Below are 23,843 nucleotides of genomic sequence, written 5' to 3' on the forward strand. Positions count from 1 at the left end.
CACATCCACGCTGCCAACAATGTGATCTTGACTTCCTTTCACTGAGTCTTGAATAACAAGTCAGTAGGAAAAAGTGACATTTCGGTTTATGCCTGAACTTCAGTTCTAAGGTTTGGTCCAAGCTCAAGTTGCACAATGCAAAATGCCAAAAGGCTCCAAGGCACAACTCATTTATAACCATTAAAATTCCTTTTTTTCATGGTTTGGTGATTTTTGACCTTCTAAATCTGCAGAATATATCACCATACACACATTCCTCTTCCTAGTGGAAAGATTTTCATAGGTCAAGACGACTGTGGCATGTAAATAAAGGAGGGTTCATTGCTGCCTTTTGACATTAAAGTCTGTTTGCATCCAAAGAGCAACTCAAACCAATTTGCTTTCCAAGGAGAACACAAAGTGTTTTCCCCTCTGCTTGGATCGGCTGGGTGAGCAGAAAAGTAGTGGAAATATGGCATACAGATATGCTTTACACCTCTCTGTCAGTAAAAATGCAAAAATATTACAATTTAATTGATTCATTTTTTTAATCATACATTTTTTTACATCAGACTTTAATCTGTTTTTTAATCATTAATATAACATACAAGTTGAAACAACTTACTGAAAGAGACACTGCTACTATTATTATAGTCTGATATTCATTTTCCCTGATAAGAAATTTGATCAAATTTTCTTCATTGTTTAACGTCTAATATAATATCCTGTGTTTCTCATGCATTTGTTTTCCACAAACGCATGAGAAACATCATGCATTTGTGGAAGAATTAGATATGAACAGTTGGCCAAACTGATCCAATAATCTTATTAATTTGATAAACCAAAACCCTCAGGTTTGAGGTAAAGTTGAATTTGTGATATTTTACACATTAATTATCCATGCATTGCCAGAAGCAAAAAGCCTTTCACATTTAGTCCCGGAGCCAACTTAAGCTTTTTTGTATCTGGCAAGACTTGCATTTCTATTAAAGTCACCTCTGGAGACGTGACTTGGCTCAGATGTTGACATTTGGCAGTCTAATCACACCTCTTTTGTGTGGCAGCATAAAGTTTATCCTCTGAAGTGGCTGGAATGAGGCAGCCATTTTGACTTTGACTATAGAAACACAGGTATATTAATATCTGTATTGGTTCCAATAGTGAAAACAGTTCTTGATCAGGTATTTATGACATTGTGTCCATAAAGCAGGTCTATTCAGTCTAACTCTATGCTTTGTCCTTTGTGCCTTGAGAAACGTCATGCTTCATTATTTAGTTTACATTATGATTAGAATCATTAATTGCACTTTCTGAACCATTTGAAAGAAGGTTGGATGCAGTTTATTTTTACATGTTTGACCAAGGTAGTCAACCTATTGTTTTAGTCCATTTTTATCATTATTTATTTTCCATTGGCTGTTCTATTCCTAATTGTATGACTGAACAAATTAAAGTTTTAACACGTTTGACCAAACATGTAAAGATGTTTATGTATTTAAGTATGCTGCACTGGTTCAGAGTTGTCAAATAAATTTGTAATTCAGTACATGTATGTCTATGTTTAAAAAATGCCAATTTGGCACCGTTTTTCTGTATCGGATCGGTATCTGCCAATACTAAAACTGATATCACTTTTCAGTATGGGAACTGAAAAAAGTGAAAAAAGTGAATCTGTGCGTCCCTATATGACTCTACATACATTTTCCAACCAGCTGTGAATGAAAGATTAAGTTGAGATCATTGAATAGCCTTATCGAACACCCTGAGCTAGAATCAAATTGAATTGTCCTTTTCTGATGAGACCCAAATGATTTTTTAGACAGTCTAATCCTACCAACACAGTGCACTCAATGATCCATCATCTTCTGCTTGGACGCTGCTTCACTCGCCTTCAAAGGATTTCTCTTGCAGCGTGAGGCTTTTGGGAGCAGAAAGGCAGAGCAGGATGTGAAGTTTGGGAGTTTGACACTTTCAGGCTTCTCTGATACGAACGCTTGTGCATTTGAATGATCCCCGTCCTTACTCACCGTGAATGTGCAATGCAGCAAAGGTCTGCTCTACACCGTCTCCAACCAACAGGAGCACACACACATACACGCACACGCATGCACTCACCCTGAACTGGTAGACAGACTGCTTTGACAGATAATGTGATTCATCATGGCTGTCACCGCCGTCCTGTCAGGCTACATTAGAGAGCAGAGGATACGTTGCAATGCCACACATTATGTGTCACACAGTGGGCTTGGCAAGTGATGTGATGAAGCTTGTAGTCTTGTCTCATTTAACATGACACCATAAACTAGTTGTTTTTGTTTCTAATCCTCTCAGCTGGTGTCCTGAAGTATTTGCGTGCATGAATCGACAGAAACGGCGCCAAAACAACGGCATTTAAAAGAAATACTGTTGCAAGAAATGCAATATTATTTATTATTGATGAAATCCATTAATTATTTATGAAAGTATGGAGGTTCCCATGGTGGAAAAGCAAACATTAGCCAGACATTATTATTCAGTTCAACAAACAGAATTATCTCTAACAGGATCTGCCACGTTGTTTGTTTTGTTCTCCATGTTTCTCATCTTACTAGCTATGTTTCCATTTCAAATGTGGGCAAATCTTCGATATTCTGCTAATGTCAAAAAATCGATTTCACAATTGCGGTGTTTCCATTAAATAAGAAATTAAATTATGATCATCTGTTCACATCATAGCTCTTTAAAAGTTGAGGCAGACGGATGTAAACAGTTACATCCTCCTACTCCTTCTAGTCATCTTTATGTCATTTCCAACAGTAGTAAAATCCAACTTTTGATCACTGTGATAAAAAAGTGTTCACACTGCGAAATACATCTATTTTGATACAACTGAAAAACCACGCCGAAACACATTTTAGCAAGAAACAGGATTTTTCAAAATCGCTGTTTCCATTAAGCAAATTAATTTTTGTGATTTTATGGCTAATGGAAACACAGTTATTGATCTTCCACTAGATAATTAGGCATGAATAATATCCTCTATCGGCGTCCATCGGCGTCCTTCTCCCTCCATAACTCTTCCAGTTCAACTGATGAAACTGCAGCACTCCCGAACCAGCCATTCCAGTCAGCCACCAGTGGGACAGAAAATCTTTCGCATATTTATGAGTATTTTGGATTTAGAGCTCAAATGTAATCTTGACATATTCTATATAAAAACATTTAATTTACCTTTGGGATTAAAATAGTATTTTTGAATTTCAATTGAATCTCATTTGTAGATAAAAACCCAGAAATGATTAGTGTCCTCTTTAGAGAAAAGACAAAATTGTCTTGACATGGTAACCTGAAGTGAAAATAGCGTAGTTTCTCTCTATTTACACACACACACAAAAATTTGTTTTCAGATGCAGTCCAAGTAACCCACGTTTAGAAATGCTGAGAGAAATGTTCAGGCCTTCATAAATGGTCTCTTGCAAGGCACAGACAAAGAAACATGTAGGAGTATCAATCTTAATGCTAAGCTGTGATATCATAATCATAACTGCATAGTTGCTGTAGTTGGTTTAGATTGAGGCAGGTCTGCATTCACATCAGAAACACACTATCACTTTTTTTGGTTCTGCGCTCAACAGACTTTAAACTATGTGAAGGTCACTGAGTTTTAAAAACATTTTTCTACATTTAGTTTCGAAGCTGTTCCTATTTCTTAAAATTCTTTTGATATCAGAGGAAGTGCAGTCAGTGCAGTCAAACGTATGAATCATAGAATCTTTCAGGATTTCACCCTTCCCAACATGTTGCTGCAAGTTCAAGTCTATGTATCAAAATCCAGTTTTAAAAATAGCTGCAAGCTCCGTCCATGTGGCGACCCCTGGCCCTTAGTGTTGTCGTAAATCCAACATGAATGACTCATTCTGTGTTTGATGCATTTGGTGCAGTTCTACAGTTTTAAATGTTTTGGCATGTAGGTGAAGAGAGAAAAGTTTATGGCCTGCAGACATGCACAAAAACTTTTGATCACTCTAATCCCTCGTCCCTTTTCCTGAGTAATGACCACAAATGAAGCCAATGACTCGATGTCCATAGGAGGAGTTTGTTAAAGCTCACGGTGAGTACATGTGAAAACTTGCAAAAAATGACCTTTTGATCTTAAATGTCCGTCTTCCTGGTTGTTTGTACATTTTAGAACAAACAACCAAGAGATGTTTTTTCTTCATTTGGGAGAATTCTATGTAGCAAATTGCAAATCTGTAGAAAGGATGATTTGGCCTGTCTCAATGTAGGGGGCACTGTAGAGATGTTTGGCCACGCCCACTTTGGCTTCCATTAAAGGGGCAGTATTATGTGTTTCCCAGCGAAATAGTGTCTTTTTAAGTAACTTCATAAACTTCAGTTGTTATAAAAATTCTTTGTATATCAAACATGACTTAATTTAAAATTGGTCGTCTGCCTCTTCAAAAGCAGAGGCAGATGACCTCTGCTTTTGAAGAGGTCATCTTCAAAAACAAACGTTTCAAAAAGAGGTGGAGTTTCTCTTTCTGAAACTCCACCTTCAGGAAGTCATTGCGTTATGGCTCTTCTGTCAACCCTTCAACAATGTTTGAAGGGTTAACACTGATTTACCAGCATCAGTGAAATGCTGGTAAATAGCTTCTATAATGAGCTCAGCAGATGCACAGATCAACGAGATGCTTGCTAATGGATGCTGGCTAGTCTGCAGAGGGAGGGCTGTTCTGTGAGGCGGGAACTTGGAGGCTTGGAAATTGCAGCTTTTTCCTTGAAGACTAGGAATTTTGCACATCTGAATGGTTGCCACAGGAGGTAACCATTCAGGTATTGCATGTAGGTATTTCTCCAACATACATGAAAGAATCAATGCGGAGGGAATGACATAGTAACATGATGTAAAGCTCAAAAAAGTTAATTTATACATAAATATCTGTTATAGATAGCACCATTGTAGCTGCAGTAATTCATGTTTTGTAATTCACATTTGTATTGGCTGCAGTTTGAATAATTCAGTTCAAAGATGTATCATGTTCCACAGTTTTTACATTTTAATGCATTTTTTTCTCAAGTTTATGGCACAGTAAGACTTTCATACCTTCCCCAGCTCTGATTCTGATTCCAGTCCTATGACGCCTCAGGAAGGTAGAGGGTTTCTTCTTTTTACAGTATGCTGTACACACACCACCACCGGTTCCAACCTGTCTACGCTCATCTTCATCCCAGCACTGCATCAGAGCAGGTGCTAGGCAAATTTAAAACAATTGGCCACCCAACACCAGCAGCTCCACCAGCAAGCAGCTCCCTGAATCCACTCATCATTTTTGCTATGATCTACTCCTCTGTGTAGCATTCTTGCTCTCGACTCTGTGGTGAGCCATCCAAAGATCTCTGAGCCAGCCTGCAGGTACAAGCCTGGTTCTTACCTTCCCCGCACAGCTTCACTTCTATTCCTTCCAAGGAGTTGGCTGAGTCGTCCTCCCCCAGAGAGAGCCTCCCAAACGGGCTGCCAGCCATGCTGAGCGACTCCTCTCTCACGGGGCACACACTCCCAGCAACACGCCCAATACTCGGGTAAGATCTTCCCCTTCTGTGTCTTTCTGTCACAGATTCTCGCCTCTTCCGTCCAGAACAGATCCTCACGCTCACTACATCCTCCCCTACCTGCTCTCAACATGAATGTGTAGAAGCTGTGCCTGGGCTGAGAGGCTCCTCTTCTGCATGAATGAAAAGGGACGGCACAGGGATGGGAGAGTAAAGAGAGAGGAGGAGGAGCAGAGAGAAGGAAGCGTGGTGCCTTCTAGAGGAAGAGGAAGGGAGGGAGGCAGGACCATTTTCTGTCCAGTTTTCTCTGCAGGGGTCAACAAGGAAAAAGAACCGCAGAGGATTGGGATGAGGAGGAAGGAGGTGTGGACTGTGCATCAGCTAAGGTTCTGCATTTTAGTCACTCAGACCTGTATCACATGAAACCAATATAAAGAAAATCTACCGTATCTGGCTTTTGTTTTTTACTGCAATTTGGGCTGAAGTAAACAGGATATATGGAGATTCCGGATTCATCTATCCATGTCAGACACCAGGAGCAAAATGGCTTCCAGGCCTGAACAAAGATCCCCAGGCGTCCATCTCCATAGATAATGTTTCCAGTTCAACTGAGGAAACAACAGTAATCCCAAACCAGCCATCCCAGTTAGCCAGCAGTGGGACACTAAATCATTCATAGCTATTTATTAATGTTTTGGATTCTGAGCTGAAAGAACTAACGTGCCCTTATAAAATGTTTTAAAAAATTGCTTTGCAAAAATTTAGGTCCCACATGAACTACTCATTATATTTTTAAAGCAGCAGAAACATGTAAAACCTACTTTTTTGAGCTGTACATCTTGCTATAATGTTATTCTCTCACCAAAGACATACCTGGCGTGTTCCTTGACTCTTTCGAGAAATCCTTTAATCTTCCATGGCAACTATTTAGCTGTGCCTGATGGGACCAAAGCTCCTCCTCAGAGCTGCCATTTCCAAGCTTCAGAACTTCCACCTTACAGAGCAGCACTATTCTGCAACTCCCCCACTCAGCTCCTTTAGACTAGCCAGCAGCAATTAGCATACTGTGTAACCGTTCATGTCCGATTCTCTGTCTGTCTGTAGCTACATTCACACGCCAGGCAAATGCGACACATATTCAACTTTTTCAAGGCAGTCTGAATGACCCAATTGCAACCTTTCCACTTCCCAAAAAAATATCTTGTGCCATTTCTACATCAGACATGTACCAGATTGTTTTCAAACCGCCTGAAATCTGAACAATCATGTCACATTTCATCCAACTTTTGCTTCATTGACGTTAGAAGTGCATCATAATTCTGCCCGACAGAAACCAGTAGTAAAATTGGACATAAAAATTGGCTGAATATTACAATTCTAAACTTATAAAATAAGCATCACACCACAATCCCACCACTCCTGGTTTTGACCATAAATCCAAATAGACTGAAGGAAAAGACACGAAAACCTCTAAAGAAGAAACTGACTGCAACTTCCTTCTTCACAAAATGGAAGATTTGAGCAGCTCTAGGATTCCTTGTTTGTCTTTGATAAAAGATCATGAGCAATATTTCCTGCTGGTGGGTACACAACTCTGGGATTTTCTTTGGTTGTATTTACCCAGAATGCCCTGTGCTATAGTCCACTTCCTGCTTTTGGAACAGTTTCAGGTCCACTTGGTGTTCACATAAGTATTCATACTACCAGAGTTCACTTCAACCGAAACAAGGCCGATTTGGTTCAGGTGGATTAGAGTTCAAGTTTTTGGTCTGACTGCACATTCACACCATCCTAAACAAACCGGACTTTTCGGTCAAACGGACTGGATTTTGATTGAAGTGGACCAAACAAGGCTGATGTGAATTCATTACAAAATAGGCTCAGATTGTTTAAAATGGTGGTTGCTGACAGCAGTCAGGTTAAAAAGAAGTAATTTCTATGCACTGGCAGAGATCTCCATTGATTTGAAGTGTTACTATACAGCATAGTAACCCTGTCAGTGGCTGGTAGATGTGTTAACAGAAGAAAAGGTAAGCTGTGGCTCCACAGAGATTGGACTGCTGAAATCATGAAATAGCTGCATTTACTTCAGTGAATGCTGATTGGGTTCTTTTAAAGGTTCTGAGCTGCAGGCAGGAGCAGCTGAACAGACTTGATTGGGCTGCAGTTATTAGGATTTTTCTTTAGCTGATTGCTCCAGGGCTGACAGAAGATTTTTGTTTAAATAAAGCAAGGCTTTAAATGTGACCTTTATACACATAAGATCATACAAATCGACATGGTAACCGCACTGTTTTTTTATACATTTCAATTTTAAGTTTGTGAATAAATACTAGAACTTTGAAGGCTTTATTTAAAATTGCATTTTTAAAATAAAAAAAAGCACCAGAATCTCTCATCAGTTCAAAGTTATTTCAGAAAAATTAAACAAACTTAATTAGTGAGTCACTATCAGTTCCATAAAAGTAGCAATTCTGCCCAGTTCAGATTATATGTTGACTGGCCAAAAACTAAATCTCCACCTGGATTTAACTCAGGAAGCAGACACAAGTCTTCTGTTGAATAATTACTACAATATGAAGCTCAAATTGAGAAACAGAATCCAGATTATAACTACTTCTATGTGATGTGCTGAAGAGGGCTCAATACAAGATATTGGTAAAAAGAAAAAAAAAGAAATAAAAATAATAATAATATGAATGCTACACTTAATGAAAATGCATTTTGTGACACTCCAGAAGTGCATCAAAACAACTGCAGAGCGAACGTGAAGTTCCCTTTTCAAAGGACGGAACCGCTTAGATGAACATGTTCTTCTAAACCTGCTGGAGTCACTATATGTCTGACTTGCAACTTGACATAGACGGAAATGGAGAAATAATTTACAGTGTGTTACTGAAAATGCCAGTCATGCAGTATGAGCACTGCACAGTTTACTCCACACAGAGCTTTAATCGCAGTAAAACTCCTTCCTTGGCACTCTGTCTCTCCAGTGGATGACTTCTGGAATTAAATATCTCCAAGTAAAATCTTGTAAGGCTCTCTGAAGCAGATTGTTCTATAAAAAAAATAAAAAAATAAATACATATAGCGCTAATGTCCCGGACGTCCAGAAGCAAACTGTTGATTATGTTGTGATGGAAAGTCTTAAAGCTGCAGTGTGTAACTTTTATTTAAAACAACAACAAATGGGTGGCAGAGCTCATCGTGGCGGCTGGTAGCTGTTTCTGTGTGTGACGAATAAAGGAGTCAAATCCAGTGGCTAACATGAACACAAAAACTATAAATGTCTGGGCAAGACGAGAGTTCATCTTTTAAATTGACTGAAGATGAACACATAAACGAAAAGCTGGAGTACTGACATTTCTTCATTGGCGTATTTGTGAGTCTGCCTCTTTATTATTAAATTAAATATAACTTCAGATTCTTGCACATCTTTTCTTCATTGTAACTTATAAAGCGAGCTATTTTTGTTACAGGTTAATTTTCCGAACTACAGAAAAGTTATTGTTAGGTAAGCTCAAATGTGAAAAATTGGACTGATGTTGACAGGGCCCAAGGCAAAGCAAACTAAGCCCCTTAGTAGCCCTGGGCTACTAAGGGGCTTAGTGGGCTTAGTGGGCTACTAAGGGGCTTACTGGAGCTCTCAGTGGAGCTGATTATTCTTTTACTAATAATTTCTATGTCATTATAATATCAAAAACACACAATTTCACAACGAAGCAATTTGTTTTTACAATAAAATATATTTGATAATGTATGTAGAAATTATTATTTTATTAATAAAATCCCCCAAAATAAAGGAAATTGGCATCCAGAAATCAACTGGTTGATAAATCAGTTGGTTGACAAATGTATCTATTATTCATGTATATAATGAAACAGCACTGCCAGAAATGCAATAAGTGTGTGAATGATCTAAAAAATGTTTTAAAAATCGATGTACTCTGCCTTCTCCCAGTGCTAATAGTACTAACTGCAAAAATAGTTTACTCAGTCAGAAACAACCAATCAGAGCCACAAGGAGGGTCTTAGTGCTGTCAATCACTCACGCGACACGAATGCTAATGCTAGTTAGCATAGCCACCAATGATGGTGGATAAACAGTTGTTTCCACCATTACCACATTGGACAATATATAGGAGGTTTACTGACAGAGCTAAGTCCCACCTCTTGGCTCTGATTGGTTGTTTTTGACTGGGAGAGGTGCATTTTTGCAGACCACAATAGTAGCATACTTATGCAAACGTCACATACTGCAGCTTTGAGTCCTTTTGCCCTGAATCAGAGTTGAGAGCTTCAACCTATAAGACAGCAAATCCTTCAAGGCATGACTGATCTGAGTTGGGGTTTCAGTGCTCTATTAGTCAGCTCATTAAGTCATTAGAAGTCAGAAGATTAGATATACGTCCTGAGAGGAGGGATTAACCGCAAACCGTTCAAGATCTCTTCGTATCTCCTTCACACATGCACTCGCACGCACACACACACACACAGTCACAATAGCTACTGAGTGAACAAGATAGTTACCGGAGTCCGAACTGGATGTTGCCACAGGCATGTTGAAGTCTGGCTCTTTGCTTTATCCTTTATCCTTCCTTTATCCAACTTCTTAGATCAACTGCAATAAAAAAAGAAAAAATGGTTATTGTCAGTCACTATTAGAAATCCAATGATACAGAAGGATGAAAGAAAACAAACAGCAATCTCACTATTTCCAGTGTTATCTGAAATAACTCTGGCACATGACAGGGAGCTTTATTATGGCCTATGAATAGAGTAGCCAGTTGCTCTGGAGGCGTCTGGTTTTAGCCGTCACATCCGCTGGGAATACAATTAGACAACAGTTGGAAAGGTCTAGCAAGCGGGTGAATGAGTGGGAAGGCTGGCTAACATTAGCTCGACAAGGATGTCTGTTAGCTCTAATTGCTCCATTTACCATCAGGCTGCAAGATGAAATGAGAATCTTCACCGACAAGATAGTGAAAGATTCAGTATGTGTCAATGGAGAGCGCTTTAAAACTCAGGTGAAATGAAAGGCAGAGCTTTGGGTGGAGATAAATAAACACTTGAAAACTAAATATACATAATAGCACTTTGCACCAATCTGGTGGTTGAATAACCTAAATAACAGACTAAGAACAAATATTTTTGTTGTTGAGCTCATATATCTATTCTAGACTTTAGCAGCAAAATGTGTGTGTTTTTTTTAAATTGCTCTTTTGTCAACTGACTGCATTTCATTAATTACTGGGCCTGCAGTTAGCTAAAAAAAATCTAATCGAGTTCTACCGCTAATAATTATTCATTGTTGCACCACATATGACTGCCTGATTCAAAAGTCACAGAATCCTGCTGCCTCCACATATTTACTCAAATGAAAGTAGATGAGGAAGTAGCTTCACAACATGCCTTCAACTCCAGAATCTAAAACATGGAAGTATTCCCACATCTAACAGCAGACGGTTTGTTCGCTTGTTCAAAACAATTTCGATGAATATCAGACTGGCTGTATGGAGGAAGGCACTGGTTGTTTAAGAAAAAATTAAGAGGAGAGTACAATATGGAGGAAGAAAAGAGAGCGACTGATGGGGGAGATACCACTGTCTCCAAGGATACTGCATCCCAGTTGCCATGACTTTAGTTACCCCATAAAACCAATGATGATGTGGTCAACACAGAGCAGTCACCACAGGGTCACTGCTCTGTTCATAGACACAAGCAAATCATCTTCAGTGGTGGAGACGTCACAGAGAAGAAGAAAACAACAAACATGGGGAACTTGGACAACTGTTCGTTTACGATATGGATAACTAAACACTGCAGATAAAACCATGTGTTGATATTCACAGTTTAAAAAAGGCCAATGGTTTTCTTTTTATTGTCTGACATTAAATAAGGATAAATACTTCATGTGTTGGATTAGAAAGAATTACCACAATTAGTACTATTTCCCAAAGGCCATTTTTATGTAAGTAACAATCTTGGAATTGCTGTGTTTTCATTTCATACATTAAAGAAATTTAATTAAAAATCGCACATGATTGCATTTGTTCACATATCAATAAATAAATCATTTAAAAACATAAAAATACACTGCGTCATGATGCTCCAACTGCTTTTGGTCATTTTCTCCTTCATGGTTTTCAGTGCCAACACTGGTTGTTTATCATGTGACTCGTGATGCTGATTACTTGATGTGACAAAATTCTTTCTTTGCAGTTTTGCAAAACAAAGCAGTTTGTTAAAGCTACAAGAATCCCTCATCCTACTGCCAAAACCTTTTATTAAAAAGGTTTTTTCAAAATTGGTGTGTTTCTATTAAGCACATTTATTTTCAATATGTCATGTTGTACAATTTTATGGTCAATGGAAACACAACTAATGACAAAAAACACATACTTTGGCCCCAATAATTACTTATCAAAAAAGGAATTAAACAATTGTACTTAAATTATAAATGGTTCACCAGAGCGCGTAACCAAATGTCTCATGGGCTTGATGTTGAAGCACCTCTTCAGCCAAAGTTCTAAAATCAGGGAACATTTCTCCAAAGACTCTGAAGCGTTTTCTGATCCCACAAAACCTTCACTTCAGCAGAGGCAGACCCACAGCAGAGGTTCATCTGCACTAGATGTGCTCCAAAGCCTCCTGTCCAGAACTTTTCCACGCCTGTCAGGTCGCAAGACGATGGAAGTTTTTTTTTTTTTTTTTAACTGATTGATTAACTTGGATGTACTCTGTGCATAAAGTTGAAAATGTCTGCATCCAAGTGGTCAAGAGTATGAACTGCAATCTTTCAAAATGACGGATGGCCTACAGATTTTTCCATCACTATTTAAAGAAACGGTGAAAGGCGGAAAATATTTGGTCAGCATTACATCTTCTCTGCACAGATAAAATGTACTAATTTTCTGGTACCAGGAACAATTATAGATCTTGTTCTGTGCTCTAGTTTGATTTGTTATGAATCTACAGTTGATAGTTTGAAGATTTGCTGTTCATTGCACAACACGTCCTTGACTGCAACTAAAAACCTTCAGGTGACTGGACTCCTGTTCTTTGCCTCTAAGATGTTTGGATATGTGTTTGCAAAAATTAGTGAGAGAATAAAACAACGACTTTACCAAATATTTGGTAAAGTCGCATATATCAATGCCACTTTTATTTTGCTTGCTAGTGTCCAACCACTTATAATATCATACATGTATCTAAAAAAATGATCATCCAAGTGATATCTGCCTGTCTCCGATGTTGCATGGCTGGACTTTTAACCAAGCTGTCCTTCACAGCACACAGCGGTCCTCCGGGGCTGATCCAGGCCATCCTGTGTTTGCAATGCGAAACGACAGAGCTTATTAAAAATAATCAGAGCTACTGCAGCAGTACTCGGCCATCCTGTGGGGCTGCTCTGACACATCAGGGGGTTGGGAAAAGGTTGTGGGGTCAGGATTTCTAACAGCTTCGCTCCTCTTTCATGTCAGTCTTGGAAGAATCAGACACGAGTTGAAGATGGTGGAATTATCTTAACAATTTGCACTAATTTCTTAAAGAAAATGCTATTTGTGTTCCTAAAACTCAGCATAATCCATTGTATTGTGCTCAGATTTGGTGTTGACCGTTATGTCTCCTGGGAATCTGAACCGTCCTTGCTCTTGAATTGGTTTTCCTCCACACACAAAAGCTTTCACATATGGCAGGGAAGAGATCTGCTCAATAGCGTCACAGTCACAGACCTGCTATCATCTCTACACGCTCTGTCAAAACAAAAGGACGGCTTTGTATGCCGGCTTTCTGTCATGTGGACGCTCACAGATCTAATATTATATCTGCAGCCATTTTTAGGACACCTGGCATCATCCAAATATTACATAACCAATAACCAGTCTCAACAGAAAGCTTGATATTGTCAGTATAAAGTCTGCTGAATTGCTTCATTGTGCTTGTTATTCTGCAAGGTCCCTGAAGGTAGAGAAGGCAGACATGTGAGACAAACAAAGTCCAAATAAAGCCTTCTTCCTCATCTTTGTCCTGGGGCCACGACACACAGGCCAAGGCTCAGGTGTTTGTATGCCAGGCGTAAAAAAAAAAGAAAAGAAAAAACGCCTTCAGCCATCCTTGCTCTGCATTACACACAGGAGCGCACGTGCGATAGCAACCAAACGGGCCCTAATCCACACATGCATGCTGGCGTCGAGCCTAAAAATAGCGCCGCGCTCCCACAGGTTCATCTCGTCTCATTTCTTTACATGGAAAAACCGTCGTATCCAAGACAACCACGGAGGAGATCAGCGTCTCCGCCCCACCCTCCCCTTCCCCGGCGCATTGCCATGGCAACAAGGGAAAATGCGTAAAATAATAATAAGTTGTGAGCTAAAACTGGTTCTAATAACATGGTGCTGCTTTCAATCTGAATATTTGTGAAATTGTTTGTAGGTATGGGTCAGAGGTCAACATTTCAGTCCATTTCAATCCTACTCAGTTGCTCAATAAGAACATTTTAAAATGATTAAATATTCAACACGTAAATCTAAAAGTAATTTGAATTTAAAAAAACACAAAAGAATACTTTTCACTGAACTCCACTGAAAAATATTTACATCCCTTCAATCGTTCAGTTAGTCACAAAACCTAAACGGGCGATGTCATATAAAATCAATGTTTTTTAGCTTTACATTATGTTATAATGATACTCCCTCTTCAAAAATATACTAAACTGACGAAGAAAATAAAGGTTTCTTTCTTTGCGTCTTATTTTTCTCCTTTGTCTGCGTTCTGACTCTGATGGATAGACAGTCGTTCCTGGATGCAACCTATCTCTCCCTGAAGACGTATGCGACAGCCTCTGACCGACCACCCGACCCTACGACCCCAAACGGGACACTGCACACGGAGAGAATAAATAATTGAAAGGATGATTGCTCCACGGTTCAGTGATTTCAAAATAAAAGGTGCTTTATGCATGCAAATGAATGCACAAAGTGTGCTGCTGTGTGCTCCATCCATCAACAGAATGGAAAGTGAGTAGCTGGTGAATTTAAACTAAGCTAACAGTACTGTGACTTGAAAATATAACTGTAAATGATGGACTACTGGCTAAGCTTTGAGATACATGAGGAGCAAACAAAAACTACTTTTGTTATAACGTAAAAACTGCCTAACAACAGCTTAAAAACATCATTATACACGCGTTATGTAAAATGTAGTCTTTATTCTACAGTATGTTATTCTTAACTTCAACTTTATTCTTCACAAATGTAACCAGAAACTGAGTAGCGTCAGTTTGTATTGGCTGAAGGACTTCTCTGTGTCTTTGGCAAGTATTTCCCTTTTAGCGCTGGACATGAGTGTTGGTTTAGGTTGTATTTACCCAGAATGCCCTGCGCTGTAGTCTTCCTCCTGTTTTTTTTTCAGTGGTGTCTGGTAAGGGTGCAGAAAAAAATGCTTCTATAGAGAATCGTAATTCCTATTTTTGGAAATTTTGAACTCAATTCAAAAAGCTCAAAAATCTGCTAAATTTTTTGTAAAATTATATTTTGGAAAAATACTTTGTGATTTAAGCAAAAGCCAGGCTGCTAAGCTAACCTGACACTGGTAAATTATGCACAAACCTATTTATATTTAAATAAAAACAGTTTGATACAGTAAGCAACCTCATAGAGTAGTTTTAAATAAATGCATTATTTGTTTACACTGTTTTCTCCTCATCAGTCAAATAATTTAAAGATAATTTCTCAACCAAAAATTGGCTTCTGAATCAAAAATCATTTCTGAATTAAAAGTTGTTTCTGAATCAAGTCAAATCACTAAACACTGACATAGTTGTGTTTATATGAAGTTGATGGGAGCTAAATACAGATAGAGGCTACAACTGACATCAAACTGGATGAGTTTCAGCTTCAAGCTGGGAAACCAACATCAGCAGACAGTCAGAGCTGCAATAGAAGAAAGCATTTCTTTATATTAAAATGGTCCCAGTCAACATCCAGGATCCATTTAGGAATCTGTGGCGAGACTTGAAAGCTGTTGTTCACAGACGCTCTTCCTGTAATCTGGCTGAACTTGAGCTGTTTCGCTAAGAACAAGTAAAAGGATCTGAAAAGCTCAGAGAAGAAAAGCTCAACATAATTGTGGCTTTAAAGGGAAACAAGCATCAACAAAGCATGGGTGTCTCTGGGTCTGTTTTAGGTGGACTTCAGTCTCCTGAAAGGTTTCCTGATACACATTCATTATCATGCAGCAGCATGAAGGAGGAGTAAAGCTGCTGTACTTCAAGCATTGCGCATTATCATGCAGAAGCATGATAATGAATGAAAATAATAAAACAACTGATCATGTTACTTTTTGATTGAACTTCTGCTTCTGGTCCATTTGGACTGAATTCAACAATGGTACAAATGTAACCTGTCCAAAAAAGGTGGTTGATGTAACTGGAGACTCAAAGCAGAATTATTAAAACAATGGAAAATGTAACACACAACACAAAGTACTGATCTTGTTATAACTCAGCTTTTACAATCAGTAGAAACACATCTACCAGAAATTCTGACTGAAAATTTAACTTGGTCAACATGGTGAGGTACCTGCAGCACTTCAATACCAGATCTTTGCCAGAAAATAACTGCTTGTGTTTAATAAAAATCTACTCATTTGTTGTATATGGTCTGCTCTGTCAATCTTTCTGAATGTGTGACTTTGTCACTCTGACATTTTCATATGAAATTATTCAATTTAATGCTCTGGTGGGAAGGAAAGATGTGAAGTAGATCTTTTTTTTTCTTTTACTGAAGGATATATTTTCAAAGACTAGAAGAAGCAGAGCTCTTAAATTTTTAAGGAACTGCCGGGACCTGAAATGTTTCTGTCCAGATACATCCAGTCATGATGATCTTAACTCCAACCCCTAGAGCTGTCAAAGGCTCCAAAATATACAGCAAATCCCTGGATTACTAAAGGGAACAACCTAATAGGGTGAAGGTTTCTTTCATCTCGGTGAATAGCTCTAAAATGAGGCCTCTGTGACTAAGATTCAACATTTTTTTAAAAATACATCAAAAAAATCAAATAAGGGGTTTTTATTTGATTTTACATCCTGGAGAGTTTTTTTTTTTTTTACTATAATTTTGCAGAAGCCAATCAATATCACGTTTTTAATAAAAATATCTGGGGAAAGTCGGTTTTATCTGGCAGGACAGTATAATCCTCTATTTTTTCCAATCAAACTTGGAAGTGACAAAAAGCAAACTATCCACTATTCAATAATAAACCCAGTTACAAACTAGAGGCAGTGTTAATTTATTCGACTGTGGGATGAAATGAGTGGAGTTCAGTCCTGAGATTTGTAACTTGATTGTAATCTGTGTGCTAAATTAGGTGAGTAAGACCAGGGGTCCAACGACTTATTTCTCTCAGGAAATGCAAATCAAACTTTTATGTGATTTTTTTTTTTCTGAACTCTGGTTGATATTCTGTCTCTAGAATAAATGAAACTAACACACAAAAAGAAGAGGCTGCTGCATGTCAGGGACTTTTTTTTTGTGGCCATTGCGTTGAAATTCTGAATCAACTTTACCTCAGATAACATCCAGCTTGTTAAAGCGCGGACGGATTTGTGTTCCAAAAGGATAATTATCCCAAACACACATCAAACATTATTTTGTGATGGAGAAAGCAGGGTGAAATTAGGAGTAGAAAGGAACTGAAAATGTGTGCATTATGCTTCAAAGGAAAACAATTTAAGGTCTGATTTGTGTCAGATGCACCATAATACCTGCAAAAGTGTGCGGTATCTTAGCAACTTGTAAAGGGACAGTTTATGCAGTGATTGGTAGAGTATCTAAAATATTACATTCACACAAGAGTAGCATTTTATATTATATTTTCACTCAAGTAAAAATAAATATTCATCCAAGAAGTTACTCAAGTATGTGTAAAAGAAAAATTATGTGGTAAAAAGTTTACTTAAGTACTGAATAACTGATTAGAATGTTTTTAGAAAATAAAGAAAAATAATTATAAATAATAACAATTATTATAATTATTATAAAGAACATCTGATTTAATATATTAAAATAATGTAATGAAATAGACAAAAATATGTCTGATGAGATTATGTGTGAATTCTGATATTTTAGGAACTAAACTGGGAAAGAAACAGATAAATAAAATTATGAAATAAAATTAGAAAACTTATGACACCAAGGCTTACATTAAGTAACGTATACAGCTCTGGAACAAAACAAGAGCCCATTGCACTGAACCACGTTATTACTCCACCAAATATTGATTTCTGAACATTAGTATTGTTGTTTCTAAATGAATATGAACTTATTTTCTCTGCATTATTTGAGGTCTGAAAGAACTGCACCTTTTTCGTTATTTTGATCATTTCTCAGTTCCTGCCAAAAATAACATTTTTGCTTGGAATTTCAGAGACATGTTGTCAGTGGTTCATAGAATAAAATCAATCAATCCTTCAAAATACTTCATAATATTTTAGAATCAGAAATATTATTTGAGAAGTTCGGGTTTTCAGGATTTGTTTTTGTTCTTACTCATTAACTTACCCTACATTTTAATTTGTCACAGTTTTTTTGTGGGTTTTTTTTTGCTTTTATGTATATTGCAATGTGTTTACACTGTTACAACTATATTGTTTTATTCCCCAGAAATGTATCATCAGAACTGTATAATCCAGATATTACTAGTGATGTATCTATATATTTCAGCCTGAATCTATATTTCTGATCATATACACTGTAAAAAAAAAACTGTCATTTTTACGGTAAAATACTGGCAGCTGTGGTTGCCAGAATTTAACCGTAAAAATTACAGTCAGCTAATTTTTACAATTGCTGATTCTACAGTAAAAAATTGTGTTTTATTTAACCTTTTACTGTAAAAATGACAGTTTTTACCATTAAAATTTATCAAGTTTTATCCTAAAATTTACATTAAAACAATATTACAAATACACTGAATTCCTGTATAATTACAGGGTTTTGTCTGTAATTTCAAAAAAATTATACTTTTTAAAATACAGAGAAAACCCTGTAATTATACAGGAATTCAGTGTATTTGTAATATTGATTTAATGTAAATTTTAGGATAAAACTTGATCAATTTTAATGGTAAAAACTGTCATTTTTACAGTAAAAGGTTAAATAAAACACAATTTTTTACTGTAGAATCAGCAATTGTAAAAATTAGCTGACTGTAATTTTTACGGTTAAATTCTGGCAACCACAGCTGCCAGTATTTTACCGTAAAAATTACAGTTTTTCTTTTTTACAGTGTGTAATTTTTACGGTTAAATTCTGGCAACCACAGCTGCCAGTATTTTACCGTAAAAATTACAGTTTTTCTTTTTTACAGTGTGTAATTTTTACGGTTAAATTCTGGCAACCACAGCTGCCAGTATTTTACCGTAAAAATGAAACTTTTTTTTTTACAGTGCAAATTGCGAAATTAAAAAGGGCAAATTTACTTTGCAAAATTATCAAATCGATTATATCAGCTAAATAATGTGTTACCAGTGTAGTCTAATGGTAAAAACATGGAAAAGTATAAGTAAATTTTATATAAAATATCCAAAAACCAAACTTTATTGTATTTTTTCCATTTAATGAAAACTTTTTGGACTGTATAACTTCTCACAACCCTGTGCACACTGATTACAAAGAACTTGTAACACATCTTCCAAAAAGCAGCAAGCACTTACATTAGTGCAAAAGTTTGAAGAGATATGACACAACATTATCACTTCAATCCTGGTGCAGTGTTTCAAATGAATAATCCATATGAAATTGGCACATACACAGAAATAAGAACTTTCTAACAAATGTGCTGGCCACCACTGTAACCTTTCTGAAATAGGTATAGAACTGTTCACGTTTGTCAGGTTTTTTGACTTGTAACTTGTAAATCACCACATATTCATTAAGCCTTGACAGTGGTGCAGCATAAAATCGGTTTCATTGTCATCTGCTATTTACATATAGAAAAAAAATGTCTAACATAAATTTGCAACATTTAACATGAAGATGAAAATTTTGAAATCTTACAGTGTAAACCTTAAATACCAATAAAATGCAGTTTTCAACATACGGCAACATAACAACATTACACATCATATCACATGACTCACAAAGTATGGTCTAAGTCCACTCATGGTCTGCAAGGTCAGCGATGAGTGTGAGGACTCTTGGGTTGACCGCAAAGATCTTCCTCCTCTTGCTATGCTCAACTTTTGTTCCTCTCTCCGGATTAATTGAAAAGAAACACCTTGAAGAAAAGAAATTTGATTGCATTTAATGTTATGTTTATAAATGACTTAACAGAAAGATATCACGAGATCCAGCTTTGTGGTGGCTGGATTCAGTGGCAGAGCCAGAGGAATATTCAGTGACAGGCTTTTGTGCCTATTCTGCTTCACAAACAGACTGAAGAACTCTTCTGTGTCCATGGCCATAAAAAATATACAATTTAAACACTGCAAAGAAATGATAAAACATTTTCATAGTTTCTACTGGCATTATTTCTATCATGAATATTTAGATTTAGCAGTTTTTTACCCTCCATTTCAATTGTCTTTTGTATTTATTATATTTCAGTAACTAGTAACATTCTGATCTATAATGTGAAAACTTCATCTTGCTGGTAAATATAGACACTGTGTAAGTATAAGAATTACCTCTGGAGGAACTCCAGTGTTGACCGCAGTCCCACTGGGTAGTGTATATTAAAACAGTAGTAACTGCCAAACATCAGGCAGATGGCACAGGAGAAGGCAGTGATGTGGTCATTGATAATCTTCTGATCAATACTCAACATGAAGCAGTCCGCAGTGAAGCAAGAGGACCCTTTGAATAAAAAACATGAACAAATATATATCACAAAAAGCCCCTGTGTGAACCATTCAACTACTTTGTCAACTTGGTTCATACATACCACACACAATAAGGCAGGGTGTTGCTGGCACATCCTCCATCTCAACCTCTTCAACAAGGCTGGTCTTCTCAACAGAGTGGAACATTTGCTCTTCCTTCTCACCAAAAAAAGCAAGTAGAAGAAGAATCATCTCTGTACAACCACTGGATTGACCTTTTTCACTTGCTAACTTGAAGAGAGACTCCAGAACTTGTTTTCTTTCTGAGCAAAAACAGTTTGCAGGAAGTTGAGGATGCGCTCCCCCTTTTTGTCCAGATTGGTGAAGAAGGCTTCCATCAGACTGATGCCAGTAAGTTGCTGGAAGTGTTCTGCCATGCCATTTTCATGGAACAAAAAAGGCCTTTCTTGGCATAGCGTCAGGATGCTTGTACCTTTATTGATGTCCTTTCGTTGCGTGTAATAGGTGGACTTGATAAGTTCTTTCACATCTTCTGCAGCATATTTTTTGTCTTTGAACATCTTTTTTATGTCTTCTTTTTTCTTAAGCTGACTCTCTACTGTCTCAGAAAGGGGCAAAAACTTTGGCGCCCAGTTGACACAGCCATACGTGTATTGAACACTGGCTTTGCGTTTAGTTATCTTTGGTGTGTCTTGTCGTTTGACATTTTCAATTCTTGCCTGGAGTTGTTTTACCAGGGAATGATAACCAAGTCCAATAACGTCACCATCAATGACATCCTTAAGTGACTTTGGATACCTGCTCACCATTCTTTCTGCTATTTCAGTAGTGTCGCGTTTGGTAGGATTCTTGCAAATCAGCATCATTTCAGAGACAATAATCCTCACCATTTGTCTTTGAAGTCGTGCACTTGGCCTTTTATGTCGTTCCAAAGTCTGTATCAGCTCTTCTGGAAGCTTCTGCCACGGTATCTGACAACTGTCAACCCAGGTTGGCAAAACTGGGGAGCAGCTCAGGGAAGGCGATGAAGTATCAGCAGATGATGGTTGTGAAAGTGAGGCTGCAGGTTGAGAGGATTGAACGGACTGTGGAGAGGAGGATGCCCCGCCTGAAGTTGAAGCCATTGAGTCTGGAAAGGTACAACGCATAAAATTGAAAAACATTAAGTCTAAACTTTTTTGGTAAAGAAAAAAAGAATATTTATCAAAAAAAGATATACACAATATGCTTAAGTGTCAAAACTACTATTATCTCGAAATATCTTATCAACTGGTCTATCAAATTAAGTTATACATAAATATATACAAGTACATGTACTTTTTACTGTTACAATTTTTCATCTTTTACAATGTGCAAAAGTTACACAAGACTTTATCTCAAAATACTTACTATTTTGGGCCCATGCAGCAACCAGTCTTCTGGCCTGTATGGGCTTCAGCACAGGCAATAAGTCTTCTTCGGTGATATACTGGAAATCATCTGCGGTTGTAGTGCCCAGTTTTTCCAACACATCCTCTAAAGCAGCCAAAACCTCCTGAGAAAGACCAGGAAGCACTGCTCGAATGGCATCACGAATGTCCTTTTGTGTATCCATCATATCTGTTGAAATACAGAAAACTAAAAAAGGTTGATCTCTGAACCATTAATATCAAGCCTTTACACTGCCAAAACACTATGCTTTAATGGTACAAACCAATTCCCATCTATTATGTAAGATGATAATGCACACTGGAATCTTTTTTTGGTAGCACTTGAAGCACTCTGAGTATCTTCATTACTTGTTTGACAAATCACATTTTCAAAATAATTTTTATGTTTCCTGGAGATGTGAGAGGTAAAGGAAGATTTTACACGAAACACAGAGGTGCACCCTTTCACAGGGCAAGTTACTTGGCGCCCCTCTACTATATGCTCCTTCAAGTGAACAACCAAAATTTTTATCTCTTCACACTGCCATTTACAAAGTGGAACTGTGCATTTTAATTTCGTTACACTTGTGTCTAGAGCAACTGTTGGCATGCTATTATGATGACGATAGAAGTGTGCTTTTAATGCTGCATAACCAGAACACACCTGCTCGCAACCGGCCGCAACACACTTGAACTTACGCCTCGGTTCGTTTGCGATGCAGTTTGCAATGGAGAACAAAGGCTTTAACAGATTTAACTGGTCCTGCACACAGGTTGCATGAATACATCTTAAATATATTACTTCGATGGATAGCTTACAGCAATGGCGATACAAAACCGATGTTAGCAATAGCTTTGTAGAGAGGCTAACTTTCAAAAACGTTTTTTTTTTTCTTCGTTTCCCCTGAAATGTCTTTTCAACCAACCGAAAGCAATTCAAACGATTTGTTTTCTGAAATTTTCCGCAATATTTCCTTACCTGGGAAAGAGAGCCGATCAGATGGAGAAGGTTGGATGATGAAGTCTCTGCACAATCTGAGCGGAAGTTGGACAAAAACGCCAATCACCGAGTGCGACGGGTCCTCAAATGCAGCGCGCTGATTGGTCCGTTCAAATCGACCGCTTCCAAAGTACCGCCAGAGCAACACTGCGCCTGTCCGCGCGGACCAGGTGCAGGGGGCCCTGTTGGCCCATGAACTAAGACTGACTCCATGAAAAGTTAAACTTTTTGAATGGAATTATTAAATAGATTTTGATTATTACAATTTTTAGAAAGGGTCTGTATATTTTCCCCATAACCAATACTCTTCACAGTTAAAGGCATAATTTCTTAAGAGAAGGTATGCAAGAAATGTGCAGCATATTTCTGTTATCCCCATGAGCATATGTAAATTTATAAGCATAAAACCCCAAAATTACAGCATTGACTCTTCAAATCCTTGCAGCGTATTTCTGTAATTGCCACAAAAGCATGCCCATTTACCAGTTACCAACTGTATTAATCAGAATTAATTGCAAAGGTTACAGCACTACTACATTTTTTTTAATTTCCACAACAGTATGCATATTGACAGTTTTGAACTGTATACTTTAGATTACTTAAATGTAAAAATTACAAAATACACTGCTAGAAAAATTATAGTATATTTTTGTAATTTCCACAGCAGTATGCATATTGAACAGTTTTGAACTGTATACTTTATAATTATTGAATGCAAAAACTACAGTATACTTTGCTAGAAAAATTACAGTATGTTTCTGTAATTGTCACAACAGTATGCATTTTTAACAGCTCCTAACTGTATTATTTACGAAAGAAAATTGCAAAAACTACAGTATGTACTACTAGAAAAATTACGGAATTTTACTGTTAAAAGTATTACCAGATTTTATTTTACAGCAGTGCAACGTAAATTTTATAAAAAAAAAACTGTAAAATTTACATATTTTCTTAATTATCTTATTTACGGTAATTACTTGTTAAATAAACAGTATTAAACTGATTTCCAATTTACGGTATTAAATTTTCGTTTTTTTACTTTCTTTAACTGTAAAATCTACGGATATTTTTTACA

The 23,843-nt window shown here is 37.3% G+C and overlaps 2 protein-coding genes across 3 annotated transcripts in view; both read right to left on the reverse strand.

Annotated features, from left to right (window-relative positions):
- mpp2b (MAGUK p55 scaffold protein 2b) overlaps positions 1-23,843 on the reverse strand; it is a 51,457-nt gene that overhangs the window by 26,350 nt on the left and 1,264 nt on the right. Inside the window, exon 1 of one of the 2 annotated variants that reach the window (XM_055057675.1) lies at positions 5,394-5,676. In XM_055057675.1, coding sequence (XP_054913650.1) covers positions 5,394-5,484 — 91 coding nt within the window. In that variant the 5' untranslated portion in view covers positions 5,485-5,676. Of the gene's footprint in view, positions 1-5,393; positions 5,677-10,041; positions 10,133-23,843 lie in introns of those variants that run through there. The other variant, XM_055057676.1, reaches the window with a different exon arrangement.
- Positions 20,626-21,979, reverse strand: LOC129377493 (uncharacterized). The gene is made up of 3 exons (XM_055057482.1): positions 21,749-21,979; positions 20,952-21,488; positions 20,626-20,768 (listed from the first exon to the last, which is right to left on the reverse strand). Exons 1-3 carry the CDS (start codon positions 21,954-21,956, stop codon positions 20,626-20,628), a joined length of 888 nt encoding a protein of 295 aa, XP_054913457.1. The 5' UTR covers positions 21,957-21,979.

This window comes from Poeciliopsis prolifica, unplaced genomic scaffold (genome assembly GCF_027474105.1).
Source record: "Poeciliopsis prolifica strain line A6 unplaced genomic scaffold, Auburn_PproV2 SCAFFOLD048, whole genome shotgun sequence".
NCBI classification, from domain to species: domain Eukaryota; kingdom Metazoa; phylum Chordata; class Actinopteri; order Cyprinodontiformes; family Poeciliidae; genus Poeciliopsis; species Poeciliopsis prolifica.